Source organism: Paramacrobiotus metropolitanus, unplaced genomic scaffold, assembly GCF_019649055.1.
Source record: "Paramacrobiotus metropolitanus isolate TYO unplaced genomic scaffold, Prichtersi_v1.0 Parri_scaffold0000070, whole genome shotgun sequence".
In the NCBI taxonomy this organism is placed as follows: Eukaryota; Metazoa; Tardigrada; class Eutardigrada; order Parachela; family Macrobiotidae; genus Paramacrobiotus; species Paramacrobiotus metropolitanus.
The window spans coordinates 203,772-226,471 of NW_026570290.1; the positions used below are offsets into that span (position 1 = coordinate 203,772).

General features: G+C 42.3%; 4 protein-coding genes across 5 annotated transcripts; 3 read left to right on the forward strand and 1 right to left on the reverse strand.

Annotated features, from left to right (window-relative positions):
- The first annotated feature begins 209 nt into the window (after positions 1-209).
- On the forward strand, positions 210-1,518 carry LOC129594711 (speckle-type POZ protein-like). The gene is made up of 2 exons (XM_055491486.1): positions 210-305; positions 616-1,518. The coding sequence occupies exon 2, from the start codon at positions 765-767 to the stop codon at positions 1,341-1,343; it is 579 nt and encodes a 192-aa protein (XP_055347461.1). The 5' UTR covers positions 210-305; positions 616-764; the 3' UTR covers positions 1,344-1,518.
- An 822-nt stretch (positions 1,519-2,340) lies between these two features.
- On the reverse strand, positions 2,341-3,682 carry LOC129594694 (uncharacterized). Its single transcript, XM_055491465.1, has 2 exons — positions 3,557-3,682; positions 2,341-3,391 (listed from the first exon to the last, which is right to left on the reverse strand). The coding sequence occupies exons 1-2, from the start codon at positions 3,615-3,617 to the stop codon at positions 2,400-2,402; spliced, it is 1,053 nt and encodes a 350-aa protein (XP_055347440.1). The 5' UTR covers positions 3,618-3,682; the 3' UTR covers positions 2,341-2,399.
- A 1,673-nt stretch (positions 3,683-5,355) lies between these two features.
- On the forward strand, positions 5,356-6,883 carry LOC129594666 (uncharacterized). Its single transcript, XM_055491432.1, has 2 exons — positions 5,356-5,929; positions 6,198-6,883. Exons 1-2 carry the CDS (start codon positions 5,457-5,459, stop codon positions 6,637-6,639), a joined length of 915 nt encoding a protein of 304 aa, XP_055347407.1. The 5' UTR covers positions 5,356-5,456; the 3' UTR covers positions 6,640-6,883.
- Positions 6,884-10,951: 4,068 nt separating this feature from the next.
- Positions 10,952-12,866, forward strand: LOC129594695 (speckle-type POZ protein homolog). Of its 2 annotated transcripts, XR_008691222.1 has the most exons (3): positions 11,313-11,431; positions 11,539-11,616; positions 11,961-12,099. XR_008691222.1 is itself a non-coding variant. In XM_055491467.1 (2 exons), the coding sequence occupies exons 1-2, from the start codon at positions 11,094-11,096 to the stop codon at positions 12,850-12,852; spliced, it is 1,230 nt and encodes a 409-aa protein (XP_055347442.1). In that variant the 5' UTR covers positions 10,952-11,093; the 3' UTR covers positions 12,853-12,866. The 2 variants fall into 2 exon arrangements, 1 of the variants encoding a protein (XP_055347442.1); XM_055491467.1 differs by lacking the exon at positions 11,539-11,616 and having other exon boundaries at positions 10,952-11,431; positions 11,961-12,866.
- Positions 12,867-22,700: the final 9,834 nt, after the last annotated feature.

Here is a 22,700-nt window from a genome sequence, read left to right on the forward strand (position 1 = left end):
TCGTTGCGCGTGAGGTTACCAATCAACATCAGGTTAGGTTCGTACTGTAGTGGACGGTGGAATGTTTCACGCTCCACCGGAATAATAAAACAATGATGTTCAACGCCGGAATCACCTTCAAAGAATTGGGAATCGGTAACTGCCCTGGCGTATCGGAATAAGACCGTGCCGTGTGGATCCATTGGATACCAGCCAGAACCCGTCTAAGAATTCTCTCTAAGTGTTTACCTGTATTGCACCAACACGCCAAAAAACTCCATTACGTACACTGGTCAAAAAAGTTTTCTTGCTGGATGTCGAATAAGGTAAAACTCTGGCGCACCGCGTGCTGGGTCATTGTCAATACGGAATAATTATTATTACTTTGTAAATTCGCGTGAACAAATAAAATCAGAGCACGTACCTATGTCGAACCTATCGTCGACTGTATGTTACAACACTGACTGATTAAATATGCTGTACAAGAGTTGTTAACCATATTCGCCAGAGCGACAAGAGTTGTTAACCATATTGTCGCTCCGCAGCTTTTTAAGTCTTTTAAGCTACAGAGGTAAAATGTTAAATAATGGCTTAATCAATGAAATATTTCTAACCGGTTTGAATTTATGTTTTCAGCTTATCTACGGGGCGATCCATGTCGCCAATTATTCCGCATTGCAAACTCATGACCCATCGCTTCAAGATTTCCGCCTCTGCTTGGGGCAAACAAAGCTTCATCAGTCACACGGATCTATTCAAACATACAAGATGGCTCCATTACTGTTATGATAAATGTCATCGTGGAGATAAAATCGGAAACCTTTCGCGTGTGCACCATGCAGCCGGATCCTAACGTCTATCGTCACCAATTCTGCCAGCGTCAAGCCGGTATTCTTGCAAAAGTCGATCAACACACCACCGATTTTGTTATCCGCTCCAGTGACGGTCAAGAGTTCCCGGTTCATCGCTGGCTGCTGATGGCACATTCGCCGGTCTTTGTCGCCATGCTATCGCGTAACACCAAAGAAAACCAGTGTGCGCTGTGTGAACTTGATGATATTGATGGGGAAAGTGCTGCCATTCTGCGGGACTATATCTGCGGGTGCGAAACGGGAAAGGTCAATCCTGAAAATGCCAAAGTGATTGTGATTATGGCGGATAAATATGCGATTGCGGATCTGCGCTTGTTCTGCGAATTGATGCTGGCCAGGAACGTTACGCCGGAGAATGCGACCAGATACCTCGCCGAGCAGCGGGAACTGACAACACTGAAGGAGGAAGGTGCTTTGTCAGCACAGATTGCACATCAGGGAATAACAAGGAGGATGAGGGATCGGAAACTAGCAAGGACTGTAACGGGATAGTTTACGTGTTCTGGGTTTTGGCATTAGCGCTTTATCTGTATATAGAGTTTTTAATAGTTTATATTTTATGCTTTTGCGACTAACCGTTCTGAGCTCTCCGGCAGGAGAAGGCTAAGTGGGTGCTTATTATTTACCTACTTACCATTCGTCTTTAGATGGCAGAAAAAGAAACTTATTAGCGATTAATATGGTGTTTTATTGATATTTTTGTTGTTTGGCTTTTCTCTCGGTCTGGAGCTGCTTCTATTTTCTTCGAGTGGACTTTCTGTCTCATTAAAATTAATTTCTCTTTGAGAAACTGAGACGTTATTTACATACTCACAAGTGAATGTGAATAGAATTTGTAGTATTGCGTGTCTTCTTTTGCTGATTCAGCTTATGGAAGTGAGAAAGAAAAACATTCGGACAACAGAAAATTTTGGAAACAAAAAATAAAATGCTATAGGTGTGCTATTGGGAATAATTTAATCTTTGTTCGTAGCCTAAGGGATTGTCTAAAGGGTTTAATAAGCTTTTAGGCCAGTTTACAAAGTTATTTTATTCTTACCTCTGTGTATAACGAAACTGTTGCAAAAACTATAACGGTAATTTCAAACTGGTTCTTGCTTGTGAAGTACAAAGAACCATCCTAAAACCCGTTGAATTATTATTCAGTGAATCAGTGTAGATTTTCTTGAAAGTCTCCTTAAAGAAATTTGCATTTCTAATTTTAAAACTACAAATTTGGATCATAAGTGGTTACTGCGTGACTGTTGTTGGAAAATACAATTTAAAATTGTAACTAGTAAGCTGAAGGCCGTCTGAAATCGAATTCTATTGATAGTATTTAAAGGGCACGGCACGCAACGCGGAGCCCAACTGCCAAATATTCCTGAAAGGCCTCGTAAAAGTCTGTTTTGAAAATTTTCTAACAATGCTTGTTCAGAATTATCTTTCTTATTTCATGCTGAAAAGCTATTTATTGTGTATTACTAGAAATTACCAATACGCTGCATTTAACTTCATTCGTGTTTTAAAAATGCTGTTAACAGAAGGGCACTGTTACGGGTCTGTTGCTCAACATTGTAAATTATAGCAAGAGGAATTGTAAGAATACTGGCTACCGCCGAGGTTGCGACCAACATTGCTATAAGTCAGATTTTGCGCGCAATCCACTTTAAGCACCGCAGCCGTAGTTAGCACCCCCACATCAACGAACGGGGTCATATAGTTTCCGACAATAGCAATTTCGCCTTTTCTTTTGCCGGAGATAAGATGGGGTTTTTGTTTCAGGAAATTTCGATACCAAGCGTACGAGCAATCACAGTGCAGCTTCTGGATCATGTCCAAATCGTCCTCACTGAGTAGGTTCGGAAACTGGCGCTTCGTGGAATATGCGTGTTGTCGGAACAAAACATAACCGGCGCCGTCCTCTAGCGACAAGCTATGCAAAAGTGGTAAATCGGCAAACGTGTACGGCTCCAGCATTTCAATAGTACAGTGCGAGAAAGTAATGCTGCGTATTTGTGACATCCGCGAAAAATGTTTCTTCTGGATCTCCAAGCGTGATCCGGATTGAATTTGGAGCAGTAATAAATATGGCATCACGCCCAAGTCGTATATCTTTGCGCTGACACCCGTTGTGCGGACATCGGATACACAGAGTTCGATGAGCTGGTTCCGAATGGGATTGATGACCTCAGGGTGGACTGGATCGGCAGAGTCGTTGCGCTCCTTTAAATCGATGATAGCCGCTCGAGTTGGGCTGATTAGGTGGATATTCGTTGTAACAGTAGTCAGAAGGGTTCGATTCCCCCATGAACACCTGACATTGATATAAGTTCTAGAGAGCACTTTCAGCAGATACTCATCATCCGATGGGCCCTCGCATTCTCGGACGCCGATAACTGGGCTGCAGATTTCGCCATTTTGGCTCAAGTTGGCATATGCCATACATTCGTCTCGTGTCAACAGATCTGTCCGAAATGGATACTCTACCGGCTCCGGAGTTATGGTTTGTGGGATGTTTGCACCAGAGTTGCAGTCGGTTTCAAGCTCCGTGAGTCCATCTGTGAAAGCGATACTACAGACTTTATAAAAAGTGATACTAAAGACCAGCTTAGTTTGCAATAGCTTTATCTGAAAGCGATACTAAAGACTTTCTAAAACATCAGCGTTTTTGTCTCCAGCAAGGTAATCCTTTTTAGTGAGGATGCGTAATTATTCGTATTTACCGTGCATAAAATAGGCTGGAAGCGCGATGATATTGAATAAAAAAGCTAACAGTAATTTCATGGCGTTTGCTAACGGAAATCTCGATAGTAGACTGAAATCGGGTTTGCGAAAAAACCGTTTGAGTGAAATGCTTTATATTGGCCAATGATAACTAAGGCACCGATGAATATCTCCAAAATTTCTTAAAACGGCTATCGTTTAATCGACAGCTATCGCCTGAGAATATCAAACTGTTATTCTAGTTTGATAAGTTACTCGTTTTGGCAGAAATTCGATTGCTTACGCTGCTTTAAAAATATACCTTTCTACGTTTCCCATTGTCCATTCTGTCTTCAGATAAAAAATTAAATTCGTTTAAAGGGTATGACCTTGATCGTAGTCAGTGCAGATCAGCGTCTATGAAAATCTCGGCAATCCACTTGCGTGTTTCGATACGCGTGGGGTTTTAGCTGCACGTTTTTGCAACGAGTGTAGCTTGAATAAAGACGGATGCTTAATAAAACTACATCAACGTTTGAGGCGACCGTCTGCAGTTAGATGGATGCAATTTTATTGAGCCTCCGTAATATACCCATCCACTTTCCTGTCGGCAACAAACGCCAGTCACTACGACATCCTGATGCAGCCGAGCAATCTGTTACCGAAAACCATGACCTCCCCGGTGGAACTGGCGGAATATGACGGCAATAGGGTGGAACGGCAACGACAGGTCCCAAAAGTAGTGCTGCCGGAGTGCTGGGACAGTCTATCCTTTTCCAGAGAGGGGACATCCGGTAAATTGAATGGCGTTTTGTTTCTGCTTATATACTGTATATAATGGGAAGTGCCGAAGTATTGTTGTCAGTTCGGGACGGTTGTACCTTGATGCAACGAGATTGTTCCGCGGGTCTTGTGACTCGTCACGAATTGTTGAATAAAATTCTGGTTTTGTGTTTTGATCTGTAGTTACATTTTCTGGTGAAAAGAGAACATATCGGAGAAACATTCGAAACAAAATATCGGTTTGTTGTCTGCCGATTTCGTCTTTGATTTTGTATTCGCTGTAGATTTTTTTGTAACTTAATCTATAAAATTTTAGACCTTCGCCTTTAAATTTTATTAGTATGGATCGTTATCGATTACTATTTGTTATTCGAATAACTCATAGCCAGCGATCGTAACCGGTTGTTAATTTATTATTGATTTGTTGTGCAGAGTTCGAAGAATTAGTAACCAACAGGCAACAAACTGGATTTTATTTGCAAGAGTCATAGAATCCTGGGAGGGAATTCCGTTACAACCTCGATCACCTGTTATTCAAACTTGAAATTCTGATATTAGAATTTTAGCAACATTGATTTAAAGGTATATCATTCTTATCTTACAGATCGTAACCGGTTACTGTGTACAGTCTGTACTGTTCGCAAATACTAGTAAACTCGATTTAATTTTGTAACCTGCCTAAAATCCTGGGAGCGAATTCCAATGGAGATACTTGAAACCACGTGCTGCGCAAGCTTTACAATAGGCACAGACAGCGTTACATAATGCAATGCCCGCGCGCCGATCCTGATTCGCAGAATAATGATGATTAATATTTGTATTTAATTTAAGTGTCTATACATTAGCACGTGCGCCGTACATACTGGTTTATCCCGCATGCAGAATTAAAAATTGACAATCATTGATATCCATGATTAAACCGGCAGCATGCTTCATGTAGTTAATTGCGTAATAACATAAAGCGCCGCAAACTTAAACCAAGCCGTTGATAAGCATATAAAAAGCCGCGTAGACCGGCACTCAAAATCGTATTCATACTCCCGTTGCAAAGCTTGTTAAATTGAGCACAGTCTGCACTGCTATTGTTCCGCGCCGATTATCTCTACTTTAAAGAAAAGTGGAATCTTCCTAGTCGTCATGAAATTCCTAATTGTGTTAGCCGTGGTTCTGGGCATCGTATCCTGCCAGAAAGGAGGTGCTCAGAAAACAGCGGGCAAGCAGAAGACCGCCGCCGTCGCCCCGAAAGCGGCCGCCAACAGCGCAGCCAAGCCCGCCCCAAAGTCGTCGCCGTCCTCTGCGGGAGACAGCAGCAGCAGCGGCAAGTATGTCTGGGACTACCTGAAGCCGGCTCTGGATGCCGCGGAAGTAGCCGCCATCCTGCAGGCCAAATCCGGCGACTATCCGACACTGGCCGAGATCCCAGATGACAGCAGCTTCGACTGCAGCAGCAAGAAGCAGCCGGGTTTCTACGCCGATGTGCCCAGCAAATGCCAAGTGTTCCATCGCTGCGATGTCAACGGGAACAAGACCAGCTATCTGTGCGTCAACAGCACCCTCTTCAACCAGATCACCCTCGTCTGCGATTACTTCTTCAACGTTGACTGCGAGAAGTAAGAAAAATTATTAATTATTCGCAATAACGACAATGTATTGTGTAAGTACGTACGATTACAACTGTAAATGTATGTATTGTAAAGATACCAAACTGTAGAACAAGTACAATTTGCACGTGTGCTACGGTTTGGGTTGGCACGGTGCAAATATTTAAGCGTTCGATATACCAAGCATAAAATTTAATATAATTATATAACTGTAATGTACAGAAATAAAAAAAACGTGTTAATAACGTGAAAGCATTTTGGCGGTTACCAAATGCAGATTCGCTGAACAAGAGGATTTCGCCAACTCCCGACTGTACACTGACAAGGATATCTTCGACACTCCCCCTGCTGATTACGTTGCTCCTCAAAGCAAACCAGCAAATGCCAGCGACAGCGGCGACCAGTCGCAGTCCAGTGCCACCACCAAGAAGGCGGCCGGCGGAGCGGCTGCCACAAAGAAGCCAGCTGGCGGTGCAGCTACGACGAAGAAGGCTGCTGGTGGGGCAGCCACCACCAAGAAAGTGGCCGGTGGCAAAGCAGCCACCACCGCTGCACCGGAAGAAGAAACTACCGCGGCGCAGAGCGAAGACACAACTTCTGCCGCCGCCAGCGAGGATACCACTTCCGCCGCTGGCGGAGAGGATACCACTTCTGCTGCAGGAGGTGAAGATACGACCGCCGCCGCCGAAGGGGACACAACGGCAGCTGCCAGCGAATAAATGATCAAAGATCTCCGATCTACACTGCCAAAGCGTGAAGCTGCTATACAGCAGTCGCGTTTTCAGGGGTAGAGGCGGGTGCGTTTCTCGGGTGGCTCAGTTTTGCGCCTTTGTTGCCTTATTTCCAGCTTGAATAGTTTCTGTTTTTTCACTCTGAATTTATTGTAAAAATTGAAATGTACAGCTTACACGCGTAATGCGCGAACTGACAAGAATAATGTCAATAAACAATCAGGATCAAGAACGATATCAAGGAATGAACTTTTGTAGCTATTGATATTAAGTTTTCCAGACAGCAAATAGGGAGCAAGAGCAGTAACATACAAATGAGTCTTTTTAAAAGGGAACTGAATAATTAATTTTTATGGTTCTTAACGCACATGTTACGTAAAGCTTTTTTGCCACAAACGTTACGTACAAATTTTTTGTTTTACAGTAGCACTAATATTGTTAATGCAGCAATCATTTAACACTGCCTTTCTACAGTATTCCGGTCAAAACGGGCTAGACCGGGACCTTTATCCAACAGTACGGGACCGATATCATGCTACTAAATGTCACTACAGAATACAGGTGTTGCCAAGTGTTGCGAGTGCCACGCCTATATGGAGTCCAACGCGTTGCCTCAGCTGATCTTTATCGTAAAACTTGTGGGATCCAGAAATCGCAGAAGTACAAGTACAACTGAGTTGTTCCAGAGCCGTACAGTAGAATATTTGGGTAAAACTGCCATTGCAGACCGTACAGTGAGCAACGTATTCGCTTGAAAATGTTTCAATAATTTCGTAGGTCTATTATTTTTTCCAACTTCAGACGCATTATTTCATTTTTCGTTTATCAATGCTAACCGTATAGCGATTTTGCGAGCGTTATAGCTATATGATAGCTCATTTTATTGACGCGAAAACAAAAGGTAGAGAAGCGCTGCGAATAGAACCATTTATTCAAGCTTCGGAGAATAATGAAGTAAACGTCCCATCGCCGTGCAGTAATTTGAACGAACTACCTATACTCATTACTATGTACGCGCACAGCCGTGCAAACTGAACAATCGATCGAGTATAAGATCGTGCGCCCCTCCTCGGTTGCTCCACAATACCAATACTAGCTTGCAGTGCCGGTAGTGTATGTGATCGATAGAAATGAGATCATAAGGTCTCTATTCTAGCTGCCGAACACGTAAAGCCGCGCGCCACCCCTATGCATCTGCGCGCCATCCCTGTATTGCATCTGCTTCTTCCCACACTCCGCATATTTTCACTGTGCGATCTTGGTGACGAATTGGGGGGCTCCGCAGAAACATGTTCTTCAACAGGATTCGTGAAAAAATCAGTAAAGGTGGCGAGAAAACCAATCGTTCTTTGAATGGGATGATAGAGACAAAGCAGGAAGCCAACATACTGCGAATCTGCGTTGAAGAGGAGACCCACCATGAGAGTATATCCTTCTCCCTCCAGTGGGCGGTGAAGAACTTTTCTGTTTATCGGAATCAGACGGAACCTATGGTGAATACGGGGGTTTCTATGACGGAACTGGGGATTCCGGACTGCAAAGGACATTGGCGTATTAAAATTATTCCGTGTCATCTATACTATTCTAATCAAAAATGAGAAGAAATTAAACTCCTGTAAATTAATAATTTTAATACCAGTTTTTATAATTTAGCTCGCAGAAGCAATCGACGCAGCAGCACCGGTTCCGTGAACACCAATGTTGTTGCTATCCACAAGGATCACAACCACGATAATCAGCGAAGTGATGATGCCAAAATGCACCGACTGTTTGCTCTAATGGGTCTTTGTGTCTTCATCTGTTTTATACCGCCGATGATCTTCTATTTATTTGTCGAGTTCACAGACTACTGGAACGGCACCATTTATGCTGTTGTGCTATGTTTGCAATATCTTAGCTGTCTGTTCAATCCGCTTATTTACCACTGTAATTTACCTCAATTCCGAGAAGCTATGAAAAATTCCTTAGGATGTCGCTAAATGTCTTTTGCTTGCGTATTTGGCTCTGCCTATTTCATATTTGTTCAACAAAAATCGAGAAAAAAAGGAATAGAAAATGATTGAGTTTAAATTGTTTACCGCAAATACATTTGGTGACCACTCTGTACACTAACTTTCCCTACCTTTTACTCCGTACGTTTCTGCTTTGGTTCATGGTTTCGAACAAATTATCCAGCCAACTGTTCGTTAGTCACTCGGGGCTGATTTACTGCGCGTCACTAACTACAAAAATTTTGTTTCCGTTTCAATGGGTTTTCATTTTCTACCAAAACTTGTATTCATGTTTTATTCTGCTTTTTGTTAATTTTATGAGGCGTTAAGAAATCAACACAATACACGGTACGGTTTAAACCGTTGAAGTGGTTCAAAGGGCACAGATTTCAAAAGGTACAAGGCTACTAAAGCCGGCAAATAAATTGCCGCAGGTTACCATTGGTATTGACACACTACACCATAGCCATAGCATAGCCATAGGTAATGCCATAGCATGGTATTGCCATAGGTATTGCACCACACACATTATACTACGAGTAGTCTTCGTTTTGACCTAACACGTGAGACAATTAACTACACTATTGAAGTACTCTGTAGATGGTATTTTTCCAAGTTCTATCACGGTACTAACGCGGTGCAATTGCAAACGAAGCAGACTGACTGGGCTACTGAGGATTATGCTTTGTTTTCATTGCTCACACGCCATTTTTACAGATGAGAGATTCTCACAGAGGATCAGCGATTTCACGCACAAAATGCAATTAAGAGCAATTTGCTGCATTTAACTTCGAAACGCTACAAGTAGCATTTGGCAAATTTACCGCAAGCCAAACAATGTGAAAAATTCATCAAAGGAACGGGTAGCCGGTAAAGTCTAGATCTGTCACGAACTCACGGACAGGAAGTTCGACAGGTCAATACATTAGCCGAAATTCAACGAATCCGCCCGGAAGAACATTCTGGCAGGAAGCGATGCAGTCCGGCAGCAGATGTAAGGTGGATCAGCCTGTCGACGGGATTTTCACTAATTCCGCGATGCAACGGTTAAAACTACCAACACGTCTCATTTCGCTAATCAGTATTGTACGGAATGTACCACATGTTTTGCAAAACTCTATGGACAATAATGTGGCGCTGGTTTCGATATCACAACGATAGCAGCCTCCATGGGTGCCATTATAACTGTTGTCTACAACTTGCTATCGGAATGTATACGGTATCCCGCTGTTCGTGCACTTCGTGGCTCGTTCAACACAATTAACTTAAAGTTGCTGTGTCTAATTGTGCTTACCATGCCCGGGTTGATATGGTGTACAGGGTCTTGTGCAAACTGGGCAGATAAACCCTGCACAAAATCAACTCCAACCGGATCATAAAAACAGATACATAAGCAAAATTAATACGAAAAATTAAGTACACAAATAATAAAATGCACAAATAATTAACTTCATAAAAAACTGAATAGGTTATGATAGGTATGTCTGTACATATTGCTTATTGCAAATTATAAACACCACTGGAGAGCCGTGATAGTAAAGCTTCGCTGTGGTGCAGCAATCACGCCCGCGCGCAGCGCGTTAGGCGGTTTGTGGAGAGGCATTTTTTTAACGTCGAAAACAACTGCATTATCTTTGCAAAAGTACACTATGTAAACGAGTTATGAAAACGATGTAAACGAAAAGTCATCATAAATTGACAATGTGGTAACACCAGTACAGTTGTCGTCGAATCATTCCATATTTACTTGTGCAGCTCGATAATAGCACTTGAATTACACTACAGGTGTCGCATACCGAGAAAAATGAGAAGGAAAATCATCCGTGGCTAGTTAATTAATCGGCCATAAAAGTGTTCAGTTCCATCTGAAATAGTGAGAGCAAATTTAATAACACTTTCTTTCTTAGCATTGTTTTACAGTTACTTACTACTGAATATTTCGAACTGGTATGGTCATGACATTGTACATGTACACAGGTTTCTTCAAACTGCATATCGAGCTGTCTAATTCGTTGTACAGTAAGTACGAGTACTGATGTAGTCTGCACTAGTGCTCACAGATTTTTGTGCCGCTGATCCATTAAACTTGCGCTATTTGCGGATTTTGTAGCTAACCGCATGGCAGTCCGCCTAAGTAGAGTGCAGCGGAGCTGCAAGAGCCAGACCATTCACTAGGGATGCTGTTCTTGCGATCGATCGCGACAGCGATTCCGATGTCAGTTATGAGTACTACTCTAGGTTATAAGCCTTAAAACTGGCGAACGTTCTCATTGCATTCTCCTCCAAATGCATTTGTTTATATCGCGTTCTTTCTCAAAAAAGTTTTGATATTTCCATCGCACCAGCGCAAAGTATTTTTCCTGGTTTCAACACCAACACGTAACACCGGTAGTCTAGTGGAAGAAGGTTCTTCCTCTCTCTCTCGTTTAATTGTGTCTCATTGAGAATTACATGATTGTAGCTGTGATGCACAGCAAATCAAATATCGTTGTGCGAGAATCTACTGCTCACCAGCAGATCACATTTACGCTGCAGTGGACTATCGAAGGCTTCTTGCTGCATCTTTATGATACTGGTACCATGTTTAACGCCGGCATTACCATGGTGGAGCTGGGAATGAACCATTCTCAGGGACGCTGGCGGATTGGACTACAGCCTTGCCATGTGGACCCCGAACACCCGGGAATGGATGGCTTCAGTCTGGCAGCGTATTTGTATCTCACTGACACAGATTTGGAATCCAAGTCGTTCACAGGACAACAAACTTTTTTGGCTGGATGTCGGATAAGGTGTAAACAACAGTTGTCTCTGTTCAGTATATTTCCTTGGCATACTCCTATAGCAGTACTAGGCCAACGGACTACATAAACTTTTACGGAACTTGTTATTTTTTTAGAAAATGGATATTAAACATTAATTTTTAAACTGCGTGAGAAGAATTCTGCCTCCGAAGTACTTACCATAAAAGACTTATGTAAGTCAACGTATTAATTATGCTTATGGTTAGTTGGCTAAGGCAACTGTAATATCAATAATTATTACAGTACATGACATAGGACTGAGTACGTACAAGACTACAATACTCGTATCGATTCCGCAATAAAAATGAAAAATAAAATATAAAAGCATGAAAATAGGTACGTTAAAGCGTAGAAACCATTGCGCAACATAATTATAGCAGCAGGAAAGAAAATTATTGCAAATAATATTTTCTAATCACGTATCAAGTTATCTATGTATGTTAAGAAACCGTGCGTACCGTTTCGGCATCACCGGGTATCCAGAAAAGTATTGTATTCGGTCTTTGATTTTTTGTAGTCTGGCCACCGGAAGATCCATGGTGCAGATTGTTCCCCCAACTGAGCTGTTGACAATCCGGTTTGGAAGTGCTGATTCTTCATATGGAGCAGGCAAACTAATCAGCCATCGTGATCTTACGTCCCAACTGCTGGATGACTGCATTACTGTCACCATGGACGTTAGCTTGGAGACAGGAGCCGAAACGTTTCACATTCTGAACCGGGAACCAGATCAAGCCATCTACCGACAGCAATTCTGTAACCGACTGGCTGACATGTTTTCTGCAGAAACTAATCTGCAATCTGCAGACTTTACCATTTGCTCCAGTGAAGGCCAATCTTTCTCCGTGCACCGCCTCTTATTAATGGCGTTTTCGCCTGTTTTTTCCGCCATGCTAACACATGATTCCATGGAAAGACAGCACGCCCTATGCCAGCTGGATGATATTGATGGGGAAACTGTAACCATATTTCTGGACTATCTATACGGATGCAACATGGCAAAGGTCAATCCTGATAACGCAGAAAAGGTTTTGATTATGGCCGATAAGTATGCTGTGACAGATCTGCGCTCGTTCTGTGAACTGATGCTGAGCAAAAACCTCAATGTGGAGAATGCCGCAAAGTACCTTGCATGCGCTGAACAGCGACAACTGTGTTTGCTGAAGGAGAACGCCCAGTATCTGTTAAATACGGATCGTACGCCACACAGCCTTAGGCCTGAAGGACGAGTTGGTAACAATCATAGCACTGAGGAAACGAAACAGACTACCGTCCCGCAGAAGCCCCCGGGAGAACCCACTAAGCCACGTAACTTTATGCTTTCCTTGGTGGTGTTATTAGCGATTGTTGTGGCATGTTTACTGTTTGGGTTCGCATTTGCGCGCCTTCTCGAAGGGATCACGCTTTAATGAAGCAGTTTCAACAGGCCAGATATTTATTCTGCATCAGCTAAAATGTATAGAAGCATAACTATTTCCATAATAATGGTTTTTCACCAAACATGCAAACGCATGTATGTACATACACTGCCCACAATACGTCTACATAGGAGTGATACGACTACAACTTTAAGTTTCAAAAAAAGTAAAAAGTTTGATTTCTTGGATTTACGTAAGACGGAGCTTAGCGCAATAGTAGCGCACTCCGTTTGATACCTGCCAAGCTTCCGTTCTGGTAAAGATATGCTGTAGAACGTGCCCTCGTAACTATTGGGTTCCGGCGCAGAGACGCTACTCGCACTGTATATAGAGTAGGTACCGCCTCGACTCGAGCGTTCCCACATCTGGATACAACATTGTATCCCTTCTCCAGGAGAGATTATTTCTGTCGCATCGATCAATTCGCCTGCTGGGAAGCATTTTGAGGCTATTTTCAGCTGTTAATGACATCAGTGACATGAGATCTGGATTTGTTATCGATCGCTGTTTGGCGGAATACGAAATGCATTCAGCAGAGTCTCCCTACCCACTGTAGTCTTATACTTTTACTACGAGAAGAGCCGGTACGGAAAAAGTGCTCAAGATTCAAGGTTATCATCCTCACTCGCTGAGCCAGCGAACGATTCTACTGCATAGATCCCTGGAATTACTATTAAAAATAGTTAAATTTCATCGACCTTTTTTGCAGACGTAAGGGCCAAACGCAATGTTGGTACATATACCGTACGTAGCTTTATACTTCGACCAGCCTGTTGGCTCAGTTGAGTATATTTCAATGATCTGTTTGACAACGTGAAATTTTCAGATAACGATACGTGTCAAATTTTCACAATTTAACAATGATGTTTCGTCAACAACTAATAAAGCAGAATTTATCCATTCACAAATCCTATCAACATTTTGATATTGTCTTAATCATTACCGAATTTTGTACTGAACGAAGACGTGGGTAAAGTTAAAACAAATTTCGAACGAAAAATACGTGATACGAGGATGGGAATCCAAGATAGTTTCCTGTAGCAATGTGTGATATCCGTAATTTAATTCATTCTGCGAAAGACAGCTCGCAAAGAATGTGTTTATACAGGAAACGATAAAATCTGATCAATAATAAGTGATATTGTGATAGCATAGGGAATATGGATTAATCAAGCGGGCGAGCGAAGCGAGCCCGCGTTTCTTTTAAGGTGATGCAAAGTGCAAAGTTCCTCACGGGGAGAGCCAACGCTAATGTGACCTTTAGGGTACTTGACACCTCAAAAGACGTGAGTTCCTCACGCGGCGAACCCGAAAGGTCACAGTGGTGACCCTTAGTGACCTTTTGGGTTCTTGACACCCTCGAAGACGTGAGTTCCTCACGCGGCGAACCCGAAAGGTCACAGCGGTGACCTTTAGTGACCTTTAGGGTTCTTGACACCCTCGAAGACGTGAGTTCCTCACGCGGCGAACTCGAAAGGTCACAATGGTGACCTTTCGGGTTCTTGACACCCTCAAAGACGTGAGTTCCTCACGGGGCGAACCAGAAAGGTCCCTGTGGTGACCTTCAGCACCTATGGTTCACTTCGTACCACTTTATAAAATCAGCCGCTTTTTAGTTCACCTTGTTTTCTTATGCATCCCGCACTTATCCTGTGCGCCTTTACGTTGTACAGTAAAACCTCTTAATACGAAACCTCTCGATATAATACAGACACGGTTCCATCGGTTCGTTTGTTATGACCGGGTTTATTTTTATAGAGAAGGCAGCGTTGTTTTTAGGGGGCAAGGACAGTAGTGTGAAGTGTTGGCGGGATGGCCACAAAAATTTTATTACTGCGGCAGTTAACAAGACATTAAAAACGTAATAAATACAATGCCAAATATAATTTTTGATGAAATTAACTGTTAACTAACTGTCTTTTAAGAAAGTTATAGAAAGCAATATAATGGGTTTGCTAAAATTATTTCCTTCAGACGTTAATGTAATGTAATTGCATCACATTACATACGCGTTACTGTATGAACCGTCAGAGTATGCAGCCGCAGCTGAATGTAATACTGAGGTTCTCTTCACCCGTAAAACTGCATTTGGTTCCGCGGAAAGTGTATGTAGCTGTTATGAAGAGGTGAATTCTATAAAGAGTATCTTCCGTATGCTACAGTCTACGAGACTATCCAGTTCCTTACATTTTGAATGTTATAGACGAGTGTACCAAATAAAGAGTGTTTTTAAGGAGAGGTTTTACTGCATTCTGCCTTTTGCAAGTGCATCTGACTTTGTCTTACTGTGTTGCATTAACGTACTCCCAGGAATTCACCTGTATGCTGTCCATCATCAACAGTCCATGTTGACAACGTATTTTTTTAAATCTCTTTAGTTTTCTGCTGGAGCGGTGAATGCGTGTTGAACACAGACCGAATACGTGGGAATGCGCTGACATGCTGCAAGAAGCTGCAGTAAATCAGTCATGAAGGCGAGATAAGCGAGGGAAAATACTTTAGGAATAAAGGCAGAATACAGGTAGTGTAAGTGAGAGTACGCCGTACGGGCACACTCTGAAGGCATATCAATCTCGCCCCTATGACAAAGTACCTTTGGCATTCAGCAGTAATCCCAATTATTCCATCGGTATTCCATATAGCTGTAGACATGACTGTAGCTTCCATTTAATGTGTCCCGGTATTCTCCGTATTCCGCATGTATTCACCAGCGTGTTCTTGGTTTTCATAAATAAAAAATTAGGAAACGCCTTGAATTCGGGCAGAGTGCTTGCGGAATACGTGATAATACCTCGATATTAAAGCGCATGAATGCTGTCTAAGCGGTTCACCATGTGTGACTTTCTGTTCTGACCAGCTCACCACGAGCGTAGCATGACTAGACACATGTATCGGAAGATGCCCATTCTACATATTTCTAAACCTGATTTTAGTTTTTCGTCCGTTCGTACGGGACGTACTAATAAAGTTAAGCCTGCGATCCGGCCGCACAGTGAGTTTGTGTTTCTTTATTCTGGCAATCGTAATCATAGCTGCTTCGTGACCTTACGTCTAGCTCCGTGGAAGTGCTGTATAAGCAATCCAGGTGAGATGCTTTAAGTGCATCGTCGAAACTACACTAAAAAAGACTGCAACAATACATAAATGTTAAATAATTAATAAGTTGTTAGTACGGTAAGAATACAAGGGAATAGGTATTAGGAAGGGATACCGGCTGATTGGCAGAGAACAGTGAAATCAAATTATAGCGGACATAAGATTACAACCAAAATATTTACAGATACATGGAATACAGTAGCACAAAAGGGTATCCGTTTCTTCCGTGGTACGAACAGGGTGACATCTAACCTTTAGTAATATTTAATGTTTTCACACCCCCAAAAAACGTGAGTTCTTTACGCGGCGAACCTAAAAGGTCGCTGTGTTGACCTTTAATGACTTTAATTTTCTTCACCTACTCCAAGACCTGAGTTCAACCCGAGAAATCACTGTGGTCTGCACCCTCAGACCCCGGGGCCTCTGACACCGCAAACCCGGAAGGTCACTGAGCTTTATTTTTCTCGGTTAACGCCGATTTCACAGCGAAAGCGGTTTGTAAACCTAGCTTACCTACCACTCCATATATTATACTATGTCGATGTATTTTCTTTTACAACATGGTTTGTTTGGTCGTACAAGGAAGTGGGAGCAATTCAACCTAAACCTCAACAGTGGATAAAATTATATTACTGTCAATGCTAATCATATTTTGTGATAGCAGCATGATTTTAAAACCGCCGCCTTTGAAGAAATCAACATTTAAAATGCTTAATTAACGCTTTTTGTGAGATAGCTTCTTTGGTTCCTTATGCAACGTTTCCCAAAATATGCGGTTTTCTATGTATTTTGATCTTTAAGTGATTTCAAGCATAATAATGATTTGCTGTATTTTGATAAAGTATTAAGCGCACCTACTCTTCAACTACAAGTAAAAAAGATAAAACTTTAGGGTGCAAGAAATACTTCAACTTTGGTTCGCCCAAAAGGCTTAGGTTTTGTTCGTTGTAAAAAATATATTACATTCATCAGAATAATTGGATTTTCAAAAACTCAAAACGATGAACAAGTATTAAACCGAAGATAAGGGGCAGCTGAACACAGAATGGCGCTTTAACCAGGATTTGATTTGCGTCAGGATGACATTCACAAACTATTTTCGTAGTATCGTAACAGGCCTGTATTGTTTGTCGACCAGCATCGTGTACAATTGAAAGTTTTATTGTACTGGTGACCATATCTTAAACTGTGCTGGTGCTACGTTACAAAGAATATATTCGTAAAATCCGAATTTAACGCCCATCTTTCCCTCAAAATCAATGCTAAAAGCGTCTCCCCGTGCGTACGAAATAGAAACGCTCACCTAGAGACTCTATTAGCGAAAAGCCACTTTTTCTGTATGGCCTCAATCGTATCTCACATAGGCTTGTTTTGTAGAGAAAAAAATCTGAAACTTTTTAGTGTTTTTGAATAAATCGAAAGAAAAAGATTTCTATTCCAAAAGGAAGGAATGATGGGAATATACGTCCCACAATAGGGTCTACGAGGAACCGCATTTTTAGCCGTGCCAGCCCGAATATGAGCCGATCTCCACTGCATACTTAAAGCATGGGGCCAGCCACAGAAACTCGTGTGCGGTAGCCCTAATGTCTTAATCATCGTGACAGACGATTTTAGCTCATGTTCTGTGGCTTCCCAAAATTCTAAAAAGATGTAACAAGCTAGACAACTCAAAATTTTTGAAAGTATGTATCAAGTTTTATCAGTTTCAGTAAGGCAGACACGCTCAATGCAAGTTTATCAGTATGCCGTTTGCCAGGGAACCTAACGTACAAAACACCAGATTTCACAGTTTGCACTTATTTCAAGACCCGGAGTTTCCCGGGGAGATTTTCATCCCAAAACTGAATGAAATCGAAAGATAATGAAGTTTACAAACTTTTGGATTTGGTAAAGTTGTGGTAAATCGTCCTAGTTCAAAAGATAAATGCAACAGAAGAGCAACTTTTGTATAGTGCGACTGGGTCTACAACGTTTATAGTGGCTCAATGTAGTGGTACTCTGGATAAGCCATACACCATTCGATAGAGAATTAAATTCTCTTTCTGATTGGTGCGTTTTAAAATAAGACCAATCAGAAAGGCGTGGGGCAGGGCTACCACAAGCCGAGGCATGCATTTTCTCGGTACGAAGCACGGGATTCGAGCCGATATAGTGCACAGTGTGGTGCATATACCTACGCTGTCGTATAGTCTCTACGCTCACCCTCTTAGTTTATCACTCCGGGGCGTCAAATCAATTTCGGCGCACCCTGAATCATCGATTCTTGTCCTGATAATTTTAGTGTTTACAGATCAGTGCGTTTGATAACAATAATATCTTTCTCGTTTAAGCTGCGATATCATAGGCGCGTCACTTAAATATGTTAAATATGCCCCATCCCCTCGTACTAAATGCACATCGCGGCTTTAAGCATCCCTCTCCCGAAACTCGTAAAAAAATCAAAACCCAATGCGTTTAATTTAGAATTTACAGCAACTGCATCTTTCGATACTTTATCATAAACTGCTTTCGCCGTACAAACTGTTAAGAAACGAGTACTATCAACGCAGAGAATGCCGCGCCTACTTATTGAGTTACGATATTACTAGAAGTCCGCCGGCTTTTTAGGTTTGAAAATCTAGCCGCGATTTGTAAGGTACCGTACAGCATGCGATTTTAACGATAAAACAATATAAAAAGTGTTATGAACACAACGCTACTCAGACAAACTCGCCGAACTCCTAAACCTGACTGACCCTGAGTTTAACTCCTGTTTCTGATGGAGGAGTTGTTCCTGTTTTTTTTGCTGTTCACCAATGCAACTTTCAGTGGCCCTATTTGACCAGGACAGGGAGAATCGAGACCCAACCCATCAAATTTTCGTAAAATCCACTGAGATCCGCTTAAAAGTAAATTTCCTTCAGTGCATTAGGAATTTATTTGGATCAAACTGGTTTCTGTAAGGACAATACCTTGGCTACATTTTTCACTTAAGCCGGCATTTCGTGTTGCGCCTGTTGCGCAGCAAAAACTGGTAACAAAAACAGCGAAAAACGAAGTACGTAGCTAAAAAACTGTATTCTTACAGTAAGCTCTCAAAATTTGCTGACCTTATAGCTCAATCGGCGCAATCACCGTGCCAACTAACATTTTCCTGTTGGTAATATGTAATGGCAATTTTCTTCCTGAACCAGTCAAAGGTATTCGAACATGACGCACGTAAAAGAATTACGAAAAGATTACGAAAAGACTTCATCAAGCTGGGATACAATAATTACACAGTTTCATCTGGCCTTACTTTTATCAAGCACGGTTTGTTTTCCTGAAACAAGGTTTATTGTTTTGGTTAGTCACAAAGATTGTTTATCGAAGTGAGTCTGAAAAATTCGCGATGCGATAAGTGATTCATGAGAAATAAACCGAAAACGAAGGCTGAGATTTTTTCAGCCACCCGTTCAACTCACTTTCCTTAAGCGCCTAAATTGACCAGTTCACATATTAAACCACGTGGTAAGCTAGTCACGTGGTTTCCGTCTCGCATTCGCAGCAGGTGTAGATTACTGTATATTACACAGCTGCATCAATGCTTTTGACACTACCGAAAATCGTTAGGATTCTGAATATTGTTTCATAAAAATACTGTTTATTGCACTGTACTTAATAACTTGCTAGTTTCAACTAAAAATGTGAGTAGAGGAGTCAGCCAACCAGATCATTCGCGAGACAAAGATTTAAATGCGTCTACCAGCACGGACCATGCTGACTGCTGACAACTACCACTTTCCAGTTTCCACATATCTGTCAAACAAAGTGCGATCACTATTTTTGATTGCCTCACGTTAATTAGCTGACTGCAAATTTATTTGCGAATTACAAAACATTATTACAATTAAAGTATATCAGCTAAAGCAAAATCTGCTTTCATTTTTCATTTGTGCTCAGAAAAAACGTTATGGGTATGGCTCGGTGTGCACTGTGCAGTGTGGCGATGTGCAAGGCCCAGAAAAAAGATCCACTGCACGCTTCCATTGCTTTCCTGCTGTTCGCGGAAATTCGTCCGCGTACATTTTTGTAGATTTGTCCTGGGGTTTCAGATATAACGATAGCATAGCTAAATTGCCACCCCGCGATTCGGAACCTGCTGCATCCAGAAAAACAACAAATCCACCATGAGCAAGCTGCCTTACTCGACGAAACTCGGCTGTGGACGAATTAGGCGGTTCAAGCCTGTATATCAAACGAGAAAATTCCCTGATGCAATTTCCAATAATATCCAGCTATCAGGGCCCTTAACCATTTAAAAAATCTAAAATCCCTTTTAAGATCAGAAAGAAAAAAGTGAAAAGCAGTAAAATACACAGCAAATGCAGGATCAGTCCGCACAATCTACACCTGCTGGACGATATTAGGCAAGCGAACCACGTGACAATCGACCAATAGAATGCTAGTCCGTCCTATATGTGAATTGGTCAATTATATGTGAATTGAATTGGTCGGATTGTCTGCACGCAATAACAAGCGGCCAGACGGCATGACCTTGATTCCTGTGCGGGAGGGTAAAGCGCTTGTGTGGGACGCGACCTGCTGGGATACTGTGGCGGTGTCTCATGTGCATGCCAGCTCGAAGAAAGCGGGAAGTGTAGCACAACTGGCCGAAGCAAGCAAGCGTCGGACATACGATTTCATCGAAGAAATGGGATATCTGTTTTACCCGCTGGCAGTCGAGACGTTCGGGACTTTCGGAATGCCTTTTGCCGAGCTGATCCGTTTCGTCGGCCGAAAGATCCGTGAAGTTACAGGCGAACCTCGATCTACCGCCTTTTTTAAGACAACGATTTAGTTTAGCTGTAATCCGTGGAAATGCTGCAGCTGTTTTTGGTACACTGCCTGCACGTCCGAAGGCCACGAGTGGCTATAACGATTTTGGATGCTTTTTTAATGTTTAAATTCGATCATTTTTATTAGTGTAAATCAGCGCAGGCATGTTGTTATGTATACTGGCTGTTGTCGATAAAGAAGAAAAAGCGAAAACAAAAAGAGCATCTACAGACCAATGATTTCAATTTCTCGTTTTTACACATCCAAACCTTAACACCGCCGCCCGCTTGCCCTAAGGGCGGTTACGACCTTATACTAGTATGATAATAACTATTAGGATAATGCGAAACTAACAAAATATGCACCATTTCCAAGTTGTGAAAACCATTTAATTATTTTCGCAGTGAATTTTTATTAATTCTATTTCTTTGAGTAAAAATGACGAATTTCAGAGGAGGTTGAAAATGAATAGCAGACAGCAGTAAACACAGTATGTACTGAGAACAAAAAATCCGAAAGAAGTTGGGTCCGTGTTCAGCGGCCCTGTGGGCATGCCGGAAGTTCCCGAAGTTGTCTTCATCACTGACGCTTTGCCGGCTTCCGTAATACTACTTGATAGCGCGCCGCGCGCGCGATGCAATTCAGTCAGCGATCTGTCATCGATCTTGAGCTGGTACAACACGGCATCCTTTAACACGGGAAGGTCCAGCTGTTCCGCGAGAGCTAGATAGTCTGCAGCATTCGCTGCAGTCACACCTTGCGCCAGCCATTTCTCACAATAGCAGCGCAGATCGATCATCTCATACTTATCTGCCATTATCAGTGCTTTTTTAGCGTTGTCGCGACTGACCTTTCCCAGCTCACAATCATTCACATAATCCAGCAGAATGCCAACGCTTTCCGCATCCACATCTTCCAGTTCGCAACGCGACTGTTGTTTCTCTTTGTAATCATGAGTCAGCATATCGGCGAAGACCGGTGAATGAGCCATCAGAAGATAGCGATTGACCGAAAAGTCTTCACCGTCACTGGAACAGATCAGGAAGTCCGCTGCTTCCGGATGCGGCGTTGAAAGCAGAAACTTGGTCTGCCTCTGAAAAAATTTGCTACGGTAAGATTCGTGATCCAGCGGCTTGTGGCAAACACGATACGCGGCGGAACTCGTATGCACGCTGACGTACTCGATAATTATGGTGATTGAATCCTCTTCGATCTTCTGAAACAAATCCTCATGGCTGATAATCTTCCATTTGCCCCATGCCGGCTGTGAGCTCTTGAATTCAGCGAAGTAGGTGCTTTGCTCTAACGTAACATCCCACAGTGGGGTTCCGGTTGCCAAGCTAAAAAGAACATGAGTTACTGTTTGCACTGTCCCAGAAAAGGTAACTTACAAAAACGTCTGATGATTTCCAGTGGAAGTGTCAACAACATAACCTTTTGCAAGCAGTTCGCATAAACATGTAGATGTCTTGTATTGTTACAAAATTCCTTCAAAACTTGGTGAACATGCTGTTTTTGCTTTGAATTCTGCACAACGTAGGCACATACCTGATACGATACGTAGCCAAGAAACTGCGTTGGCCCGTGTAGTTCATAGAAGTGGGTTCGGTGTCGGTGATTTTGAGATAAACGCCAGTGGAGCAGCGCTCCTGCTTTACCTCATACGGCAAATCATTTTGATCAAAAGGGTGGGAAAAGCATGGTATCAGCCCGATACGCCAACGGCCATCAGGGTCGCCCATTCCCAATTCCTGCATTGGCACGCCAACGTTCTGCAGCATCACAGTGCTGCAGCGGTATTTTGAGAAACCTTTCAGCGTCCATCTGAGGGTAAATCCTACCTTCTGCATATCGATGCATTCTCGCACAATGATATTTGACGGTGCCATCATTATGGCGAATTCCAGATGCAAATCTGCAGATTTCGAAGATTTAAAGGAAAA

What these genes read in the sequence shown, in the direction of transcription:
- LOC129594711 (XM_055491486.1), top strand. Translation starts at nt 765, where the DNA reads ATGATAAATGTCATCGTGGAGATAAAATCGGAAACCTTTCGCGTGTGC.
- LOC129594694 (XM_055491465.1), bottom strand. Translation starts at nt 3,617, where the DNA reads ATGAAATTACTGTTAGCTTTTTTATTCAATATCATCGCGCTTCCAGCC. An exon ending in TCCAGCCTATTTTATGCACG is followed by an intron (nt 3,392 to 3,556) that starts GTAAATACGAAT and finishes TCGCTTTCACAG; the next exon opens with ATGGACTCACGGAGCTTGAA.
- LOC129594666 (XM_055491432.1), top strand. Translation starts at nt 5,457, where the DNA reads ATGAAATTCCTAATTGTGTTAGCCGTGGTTCTGGGCATCGTATCCTGC. An exon ending in TTCAACGTTGACTGCGAGAA is followed by an intron (nt 5,930 to 6,197) that starts GTAAGAAAAATT and finishes TACCAAATGCAG; the next exon opens with ATTCGCTGAACAAGAGGATT.
- LOC129594695 (XM_055491467.1), top strand. Translation starts at nt 11,094, where the DNA reads ATGATTGTAGCTGTGATGCACAGCAAATCAAATATCGTTGTGCGAGAA. An exon ending in TTGGCTGGATGTCGGATAAG is followed by an intron (nt 11,432 to 11,960) that starts GTGTAAACAACA and finishes GATTTTTTGTAG; the next exon opens with TCTGGCCACCGGAAGATCCA.